Genomic DNA, 9,939 nt, shown 5'->3' on the forward strand with positions numbered 1-9,939 from the left:
TGTTGGTTGAGGTCGCGCGGTTGTTCGTCGGAGTCGCCGCCGGAGAGAGAGAATGCCAAGGATTGGAGGCTGAAGGTAGAAAATGAGGGTTCCGGAGAAATCTATTTATAAGCCGCCCAGAATAAGGGTATTTTGGACTTATCTCTATGTCGCGCGCATATAGGTCAAGACGGTTCAGAGGGATATGGTAACTGTTCGCGCGATAATCAGGGGATTGTACAGATGAGTTGATGACAAGTAATTATGACTTGGAGGGGATATCGATACATGATATTTTAATTCTGAAAATGGCAGCATTATCATGTTAAGATCTTGCCGATGGGTTATTGTTTCGGTATCTTAACCATAATCAAGGCAAGAGTGGTTGGCGATTGTGCGATATTTACTGAAGTGCGTGAATCAAGATTAGATTTGATTGGATTTGATAACAAATCAAGTTTTGGCTTGGAGAATGAGTTACGGTAATCGGGCAAAGGCAAGCGTTATCTGGAGTAAATTTCGGAGCATTAATGGTTTTATACTCCGAAATTGGGGGGCATGTGTTGACACCGTTTTTTGCACGTGTCAAAATAATCGGAGTGGACTAATCGGCAAGGGGAAAGTTATTGAATACTTTGATAGCCGATGAAAGCCAGTTTGTAAAGATGGTTGCCGATAGCTGGTGATGGTCGATGGAAAGGTTGATTTGGACTCGGGCGTTGCCGATGAGGTTGGAGGTGTTATTGTCGATGCCGATGAAGGGAGGCTTGAGGACTACTGCCGATGAAACATGGAGTATGCCGATGAAGGGAGGCTTGAAGACTACTGCCGATGAAACAGGGAGTATGCCGATGAAGGAAGACTTGAAGACTACTGCCGATGAAATAGGGAGTATGCCGATGGGAAGGAGGACGGTGAGATTTCCATCGTAATTGAGGCGGACAGGGAAATAGATAGGAGTTGATTTCCTTTTCTATATTTGTTAGGGTATGATTCATGTAAGAGTCACGTGTTTCCTTAGATATGGGATTGGTGTCCTAGTTGTGGTTGGTTGTGTCTCTTTAGATCAGGGTATAAATATGGAGTAAGGGGCAATGTAATATATATATCAATCAATATCAAAACCAATTTTTACTCCTATTTGCATCTACTTACTTTTCGGCGACTTCGTCAATTTGCATATTTTTCCTTTTTTACGAGTTCTCATTGATTCGGCGAGCTGCATCGTTTCAGTACGATCTTCGGCGATTCTCGAGTTCCGCGTGAGCACCTCTTGGCCGTGACTTCCGGGCGTATCGCTGTTGTCAGGACCAAAGTGTTCGTATCTTCATCCTTGTCGATTAGCAGGTCAAATCGACTGGCACGCTTTGGATATCGATTCGGGTATTAGCCCTTTGTGTTTGCAGATCCAATTTTGCATCAACAGAACCAAGCTGTTAAAAGATTGGGCTGGAGTTGCAAGAATAACACAAGCCATGTTTATTTTAGTTTCTTCCCCCCCCCCCCCCCCCCCTTTTTCATCTGTTTTCATTAATCTATTTTAACTGGAAAATACGCCTGCCCTAGTGTAACAAAGAGGGACAAACAGTGTACCCCAGATTCTTTTTTTTTCCTCAAAAACGCAGGAGAGCTGCGCTTCATTATATTAAGAAGAAATAGGGGGTAAAGAACCCATAGAACAACACACACCCACACACCCTTATCTTTAACTCATAAGATACATTTGCGCTGGTAAAGAAAGAAAAAGCGACCCTGCACCTACAACAAATCAACTAACAACTTGGGCAGGGGCAGTCAAGTGAGATAGCCCACGAGCCCCTACCAATGTCCACCGTCGACGCTCATCACCAACCAACTTCAAGGTTTCAGCTATGTTAGGAATTGCTCCATCAAAGACGCAGCTATTGCGATGATTCCAAATTATCCATGCTCCCAGAAATATCAGCGAGTTCAAACCTTTTTGCGTTAAACCAGAAGTTGCTGCACTTGCTTTTTCCCACCAATCATCGAATGAATTGTCAGATGGCTGTGGAGCTAGAGAGTGGAGACCGACCTGCCTCAAGATATAGTACCAAAATTGCCTTGAAAAAACACATTCGATTAGGAGATGATCATAGTTTTTAAGGCGGTGAGGCGTCCAGGCGAGTGCTTGGTACGCCTGGACGCCTAGGCGACGCCTTGGGGGCAAGGCGCCATTGTTTCCACGGCGAGGTGGGCACGCCTGGACGCCTAGGCGTCGCCTAGGCGACGCCTTAAGAACTATGGAGATGATCAATGCTTAAAGGACTCATGCAAATTTAGAAAAGGAAGGAAAATCTACAATTGAACTCCAAACTAAGTGCAAGATTACAATTGTCCCAAATATGAGATAAATATCTTTATGATTTCGTCCATTATACTTAAAGGACCTTTTCCATCAGGTTTAATGCTGTTATGCATATGCATGTGACCTATGTTTTTTTTTTGCATTATTGTTCTAGGCATTTCAATTAAAGCATCTAACTAGTTTCTTTCTTAAACAAATTATCAATTAAAAACAATGCTAACTTTTGTTCATTCACTCTTTTGTTCAGTGATATATTGGTGACCAAATATTCACTTACATATGGATATTATTTTTAATTAATGCATAACTTTTGCAAATGAGTGCACTGCTATCAAAATAAATTCAAGACTGTTGCCATATTAGTGCTAATTACAAGGCCAGTTGCACAGTATACATGTAAAACTCTATCTGTCACAGGTTAATCCAGTGAAAGGGCTTGGTGTTACACTTGCAGGATCAGGATTCAATGGTGGCATGCCTAGTACCCTGTCTCCTACAGTTTTGAATGTGGACTGGAGATGTTAGTTTCTTCCTTGTGTACCCATTGTGATGCTTTATGCAACTTCAATAAAATGAACTCTGTTTTCTATGTTTTGTAGGTGAAATTGCCCGAGCCAGTCCTTATGAGGTCAATATTTTTATCCCAGTGGAGGGCTATGATCCAATTGAATTTACACTAACGAAAAAATGTGGTTAGTCCTAGCCATAGAATCATCAACTGTGCCTATAGACTTTTGTTCATTGGAGATTCTGCATTAGCTTCGTTAGATCTTTATTCAGGAAAACACAGAAGATTGGTCTTATACAATGTTCAGTTGAGATAATTTCGCACTTAAATTAGGTTAGACACTGCAACTATAGAAATTCTAAAGGTGTATGATTATTTGGACTTCATAGTACCATTCAATTCATTTATTTGCATGGAGTGAAAAAGTATTTTGGTGTTAGACTCAAGAGTTTGAGATGCCACACAGCAAATTGTTAAAACCGTTTGTCATCAAATGTTCCCTTATCTTTATTGATTTACATTTACTTATAGTGATAGTCACAGGAAATGGGGATCAAAGGTAGCATTCCACGACCACGCAGGGATATTTTTGTCCCTGCCTTGTAAAAGCCTCGCGAAAGTACCATACCCCGTTCCTGACACCATTTATCCTGGAACTTTGTGACTAAGAGTGAGATTATATCACAGCATGACATACTCTGATAGAGATGGTAATTGTGTTTTCTCGAACACACAGGTGAATTGTGTATCTTTGTATTAAAGAAGAGGAAATGGTAGAAACCCTGTTTCACACCCACACCCTGTAGTTCTCAAAGTACATTTGTGCCTGTGACAAAAATAAACTCAACCACAACAAGACCTAATCACTAAGTGCTGGAACACTCAAGTGGGAGAGACCCTGCACACCAGCCATGCCCTAAAGCTTGCTTCTTTGGCAAGCAGCAAGTCACCCACCATACTTGTGGCAGTGCCATCAAACACGCAGCATTCCGATGCTTCCAAAGAGTCCAAGCCCCCAGAATGATAAGAGAGCTGAGACCTTTTGCAACAGGCTGTTTTTTTTGCCTCACTAGCACTGCCCACCAGTCATCAAAGAACAAAATTCAGAGATGGCAATTATTATTTATCATAGAAGACAAATAGCTTCTGCAAATCATGTGATATAAGCAAAGTGCATCATGGTTGTGAATAGTCTTGCAATTTTCACTATTTTCATTCTTGAATACATGAGTATGCATATGTCATTGTGCATTCTTTTCCTCATTTTGTATACCAGTATCTAGATGTAGCCTAGTTATATGAATTTGTTTGTATATCTCTCTCCCTGTAGGTTACAGACAAGAAAAAGAGAGTGATCCCATGAAAGGCTGGGCAATATTTGGAATTGTTTCTTGCGTGTATGTGTTTCTTTAACTTAAAAAGTTACCTTCTCAGTGATGGAAAAATCTATTACGGATTTTAACATCTTTTTTTCCTTCTAAAGTTAGTATTTCCCTGATTGGCAATTGTTTTTTGCACATATGAATATTTTTCATGGTAATTGTAGTTTCTTTCATGAGTTGTTGTTACTGCTTACTGAAGTTCACTTTTCCCTGGTAGTACTTCCAGTACTATCCCTGGTAGCACAACTATTACTACCATTCTTTTTTGTGGCTCTTGCTGCAATTTTGTTTCCATATTAGTGTTTACTATTCTGACTGCTGTTCTGTCTATGTGTAGGTTCATTGTCTTGTCAAGCCTACTTTGTTGTGGAGGGTTCATCTACAAAACTCGCGTGGAGCATTTGGTATTTTTTAATTTATTATTTGAACAACAGATCAATACTATTCAGAGTTGGCTTGAAAGCATTTGATATTTTCCCCCTCCACTTCAGTACGGTTTAGATGCGCTGCCTGGTTTTGCCGTCTTGTCTGCCTTTTTGGATGCTGTGAGTGTTCACTTTGTCTTTACTGTTTTGTTGGCTCATCAAATTTTTTATGATCATGCTAGTCGATACATGGTACTATTTACTCACTTATTTGTCTTAATAATTCATCAGTTTGGTAGACCAAGAGGCTACTTGCCCGCAGATAATCCTAGTGAAAACCATGCAAGCCATGCATCTTGGGAGCACGCGGCTGGTACCACACAAGTAGCACAAAGGACAAATGGTAGGGCATATGGGCCAATGTGAACTAATGGGTATATTCTGAGGACCATTTCTTGTAGGTTTGCATTCTATTCTCAATTAATCTAGGCTCTTTTTTATCAGACATAATATATGGATACAACCTAGCATCAGCCTATCCAAGATTTTTTTCCCTCTGCTACTAGCAAGTGAGCTTATGGAGCGTTGCTAATTATGTCAACTCTTCTAAATTAGGCCAGTTCGTCCAACTACGTCTGCTTTCTCTGCCATATGTGCAATTGCAAGTGCTCTCTGTGCCATACGTACTATGGCACTATTAGTGTTGCTTTTGTGCACAAGTTCTTTACATGTTTAAAAATGAAAAGCACATACACCATCCTTGGTATCACGCTTAATGTCTTATTATCTTGCAGTAGAGTAGGGTACAGCTACTCAAAAATTTTAATTGAACCCGTAGCGTGTCATCAACCTCAGAAAAATTAAAAGTATAAAAAACTAGATATCCATAATCATGAACTACTCCCTCCAGTTGTTTAAATGATGTTTTAACTCTTAGATAAAGGTCCATGAAAGAGTGGCCTTTGCAGCAACCTTGACCTGTTTTCTTAATAATACCCTTCTTGCATGTGTGCATCCAGTGGTAGTATGAAGTATCTGCATCCTTTGTAATGCTACAAGAAAAATGAGTAGAGTAAAATAGGGATTGCATCATCAATGCGCTCAACTCATATTGACCCTATTTGTTTCCGTTTATAATTGATTCACTTATAATCGCCATAACGCGGGGATTTTTTCCATTCTCGATTCTCAATTGTGCTAGTTCAAAGTTCCGAGTAAAAAAATCATAAATAATCGAGGCATTTGGTGGGATTCTGTTTTTTTTTTCACTATAAGCGGAAACGAACAGGGCATTATTCCTTGGTTGTTGAGTCCAGCCCCAAAATGTCACTTAAAATTTACTGGAGTAGAAGGTAAGGACATGATTATGCAATGACTTAATAAACAGACTATTTTAGAGCAAAAGAAGATGAGATACATTTCATTGAAAGTTTACAGTTGGCAAATTGGGGGGTGGCGAGAAACTGAAATCACAGTTACATCCTATGCCATCACACATTAGCATGTTGACATTTAAACTGACATTCTTTAAATCAAATTTTTCGTCATAAGCAGAGGAACCTGATTCGAACTGAAGCCTTTTGACGACTAGATCTCCTGATTAACCCTATGGCAGTTCTTGCGGATTTCTCCATTGTAACCCATGAGGGGATTTATGTTCCCCATTTTGATTATTGAATTCACATAATGTTCAAAGAATAGTGGCTTGTTTTCTGCATAACTTTTAACTAGACCTGCTATTTCGGGGTCTTTTCCTGTCCACAAAACTTCATCTGAATTAAGGAGCCCTTTTCCCTCCAATATCAGCTTATAATAGCTATTGTCAAATTGCGAAGGGCTGACAAAATCTAGTGACCTTATGTTGTCATCACCACCAGTGCGTGGGCACGCCAATGCCAATGTGTGATAGAAACTTTTTTCTAGCGTGTTTTCTGGTCTGTTATCTCTGTGCTGATTGTAGAGCCGTTGTTTGAAACTCACACATCTGGCCTTTCCAATGGTGTGGCTTCCTGTCAGTGTAAAATAAACTCTTTAGGAAGATAAGAGAATATGCAGACCCAATAGCAACATTTACTATTTATTTTCCATTGTTGTCTAACAGATATTCTTGCTGATGATAGTGATGCATTTCTACTATGTCCTATACAATGTTTTTCTTGCTATACTTTCAGCCCTAAGCTTATAACAAGGAAAATCGTAGACATTATGTACAACTGAACCAATTCCATTAACTATTTTATATCAATGGTTTATTTTTGAGCATTGAATATATCAGTAGAGGCGTTGGTTGTTGGTGTGTGTGTGTGCATGTGCCTCTTTGTTGTGTGGCACTTTGTATAACTTTTTTCTATCTTCTTAATACAATGACACTCGGTTTTCCTACGTGTTTGTGAAAAAAAAATTGAGCGTTAAGATGTGCCAGTACTATACCTGATAGTGCAACAAGGTCCACCTTGTCCAGTCCTTGCCTTTGGAAGAACTTGATAAGACGGTGTAGTGTTGCATTTGGTGGAGGAAGGTTCTTGTTTGCTAGCTTCATGTTTGCTGTCTTTGAGTCCCTCCTTCCTAATGGAAGTTCCCAATATGGTCCACCACTCTGTCAGGTGATAACATTATATTGATTAAATATATCAAGTGGACCTAAATTAATTTTTTAGGGAAAATCTTAATTATTTTTTGCTTGAGGCTACCAGCTTTTAGTCTTTTTATTAAAGAAAATAAAAGAATTATTTTTTTGTGAGAAATCCCGGATATTTTCTCGTCCTGTAACTAGTGCAGGTTTTTGTCACTTGAATGTAGAGAAATTTACCAGTACTGTTGAACCTCTGGCTGCTAGGGCGATAGTGTCAGCACAAGACACTGTATTCGGACATGCTTCCTCAAGTGCAGCTTTGATCTCGTCTATAACCTCAAATCCCCTAATAGAATTCTTATTGGGAATAGCATTTTTCTCACTTACAACTTCCTCAGTGTCATCCAAAAGAACTGATGCATCACATCCCTGCAATTTCATCACAGAACCACATAAACCACGAGACAATCACGATTGGGATTATTGACTAGAGAACATGAAATCGTGGTTCTAGCACTCAACAATGTTCAACTTCTAACACATGGGCGAACCATGCGTGGTGACTGACTGACTGGTGACTTCTGTTTATTCTGGATGAAAAGAAATGAACTTGAACTGTGCTAACCTGAACAAAGCAGTCATGAAACAAGAGCCTGAGAAGGGAAGCAGCTATCCGGGGTTCCTTTGCGATAGCCTTCTTTAGTATGGGCACCACAATCTCATCAGCTTGTGGGCATGTGAACTTGTAGTAATCTGTAGAAAGACCTGAGATTGGGCTATTTCCAATTGGATGGGCTCCCTCATGGTGACCAGGAGGGAAGGCAAGGGAGCCAGATAAGTAGAAGGAAGCTATGAAAATTGCACCAAGAACTATATTGATTGAAGCCATGAGTTCTTGAATGCTGTTGTGCTTTAGTTTCGTGATTTCTGTTTCCTATTTATAGATGCTCATGTGATTCCACTGCATCACTCCATCCACTCCACTTGTGGAAAGCATCATCTGTTTGCATCAGGTGTACCTGATTTAGAGGTTGCTTTTGTGTATTTTTTGTTACTTATCTGTTGCCACTCTCATGTCCTATTATTGCCATGTGTGACCTGCCTAAACCCTTGACTTCTCTATTACTAGTTCCACTTCCACATGAGATCATTAAGTTTCTTTTGTAAGGGTTATGTCTGCCTTCCCATAGGAAGCTCCCTGCTGTTTTGTTTAGAGAGATCTTCAGCTTAGCTTTTGTGCTAAGTACATGCTGGAAACATAAACTATTGGCCTCTGTTCAACATACTTCTCTAATTAAATCCTGGTAATGTACAACATAAAGTGGTAGTAGTAGCTCCACCCACTCCAAATACATCCTTGTATAATTCAGTAATAGGACGGACAGAGTTGTGCAGGAAGTATGAAGTAACATGGGTACAACTAAATTGAGTTGTGCATTTAGGTAACTCTTGGGATCGATCTTTTGGTGGTTCATTTTTTTGTGTGAAACATTTCATTAGATTCGGCATAATTGGAAACCTTTTGTTTCTTACAGCATTGGATTCCAGTAAAGTTGAACTTGTAATACGCTTGGGCTCTTGGTTGTTTGGCTACTTGCACATCGATTTTTCTTTGACTTAATGTGGTGCCTCTTGAGTTATAGATGTACAAGTAACCACATATACACAGCCTATTCTCCTTTGCAAAAATAATATGCACAGCCTATTATGATCCTGTTTGTTTTGTTCAGTAAAGCAGATGCTTGGTGGTTCAGAATTCTGAGAAGCCAGCTTACGTTGTGGTTGGGTGCATAGACGAGGCGTACGTGCTTCGGTGCATAGACGACGCTTGGGAATCCAACTGCCACGAAGTCAGGTTTTCTGCAGTCAACTAGGATATGTTCTAAATCGTGTGTATATTTTTGTACCAGCATGCATTGACCTCCTACCACTACCACCAGCTGTTAGTGGTTAGAGCAGTTAGTAGACCTTCTCCCGGACGGAATTTCTTGGCTACGATCGAACAGAATTCCATTCTTTTAATAGTTGAAGCGTGAGACTGATAGTACCTACCTGTCATTGCAGTACTGTACTTGCAACTGCAGCAGAGTTGCAAGTGATTTGAAATCGTCGTACATGCCAGGCAGCCATGACAATCCCAGCAAGCACCAAGCAGCTATCTGGTAGCACTAGTAGTACCGACGTAATCTGGTGTGCAGGTCAACGGTTTTGCAATGTCTTGGACTTGGCAATTGGCCGGTTATCCGGCAGAAAAGCTTCTGGGTTATGCACATACACGCATATTCAGCCTATTCGCTTATAAGTCATGGCTTGTCAGCCAACGAACTGTATTTTTTTCTCATATCAAATAAGCTAACAGTACTTTCAGCAATGGCTTATAAGCCAAACCAGCTCAAACAAACATGACGATTGTTGTCAAGAATCCATTGGCCAGCTACGATCCAAACGGTGTCACCCTAACAACTAACAACTAGATGAAGCCCCTATAGTTCCGTTCAAGTTTCAACTGTGCATATGCTCAAATGCCGTACGCTTCGTAATGGTCTGAAGTCTGAAATTGCACGTCTACCAGCTGTGCTGCAGCTTCGATTTGGATGGGGATATAGGTCTTGTTTGTTCCTCATTCTAAAGTTTACTTCATATCCCGTCGAATAGTTGGACATATACATGGAGTATTAAATATAGACTAAAAAATAACTAATTATATAGTTTACGATTAATTTGCGTGATGAATCTTTTAAGCCTAATCAATTTATGGTTTGACAATGTGGTGCTACAGTAACATATATGTTAATGACGGATTAATT

At 40.0% G+C, this 9,939-nt stretch overlaps 2 protein-coding genes across 13 annotated transcripts in view; one reads left to right on the forward strand and one right to left on the reverse strand.

Annotated features, from left to right (window-relative positions):
• The window catches only part of LOC136449759 (uncharacterized), a 259,701-nt gene extending 250,194 nt beyond the window's left edge, over nucleotides 1-9,507 (forward strand). For 7 of the 12 annotated variants that reach the window (XM_066449930.1, XM_066449929.1, XM_066449935.1 and 4 more), the window contains 7 exons: nucleotides 2,723-2,825; nucleotides 2,905-2,997; nucleotides 4,144-4,210; nucleotides 4,533-4,599; nucleotides 4,687-4,740; nucleotides 4,852-4,994; nucleotides 8,863-9,176. In XM_066449930.1, the coding sequence (XP_066306027.1) occupies nucleotides 2,723-2,825; nucleotides 2,905-2,997; nucleotides 4,144-4,210; nucleotides 4,533-4,599; nucleotides 4,687-4,740; nucleotides 4,852-4,986 (519 nt within the window). In that variant the 3' untranslated portion in view covers nucleotides 4,987-4,994; nucleotides 8,863-9,176. Of the gene's footprint in view, nucleotides 1-2,722; nucleotides 2,826-2,904; nucleotides 2,998-4,143; nucleotides 4,211-4,532; nucleotides 4,600-4,686; nucleotides 4,741-4,851; nucleotides 5,022-8,862; nucleotides 9,177-9,196 lie in introns of those variants that run through there. The other 5 variants (XR_010758118.1, XR_010758119.1, XM_066449938.1 and 2 more) reach the window with 5 other exon arrangements.
• LOC136449761 (peroxidase 9-like) lies at nucleotides 4,982-8,850 on the reverse strand. Its single transcript, XM_066449939.1, has 4 exons — nucleotides 7,758-8,850; nucleotides 7,370-7,561; nucleotides 6,991-7,156; nucleotides 4,982-6,569 (listed from the first exon to the last, which is right to left on the reverse strand). Exons 1-4 carry the CDS (start codon nucleotides 8,019-8,021, stop codon nucleotides 6,148-6,150), a joined length of 1,044 nt encoding a protein of 347 aa, XP_066306036.1. The 5' UTR covers nucleotides 8,022-8,850; the 3' UTR covers nucleotides 4,982-6,147.
• Nucleotides 9,508-9,939: the final 432 nt, after the last annotated feature.

Source organism: Miscanthus floridulus, chromosome 5 (assembly GCF_019320115.1).
Source record: "Miscanthus floridulus cultivar M001 chromosome 5, ASM1932011v1, whole genome shotgun sequence".
Classification (NCBI taxonomy): Eukaryota; Viridiplantae; Streptophyta; class Magnoliopsida; order Poales; family Poaceae; genus Miscanthus; species Miscanthus floridulus.

Coding starts and splice junctions, on each gene's coding strand:
- LOC136449761 (XM_066449939.1), bottom strand. CDS start 8,021: ATGGCTTCAATCAATATAGTTCTTGGTGCAATTTTCATAGCTTCCTTC. Junction 7,562..7,757: donor TTCATGACTGCTTTGTTCAG/GTTAGCACAGTT, acceptor ATGAAATTGCAG/GGATGTGATGCATCAGTTCT. Junction 7,157..7,369: donor CCAGAGGTTCAACAGTACTG/GTAAATTTCTCT, acceptor ATCACCTGACAG/AGTGGTGGACCATATTGGGA.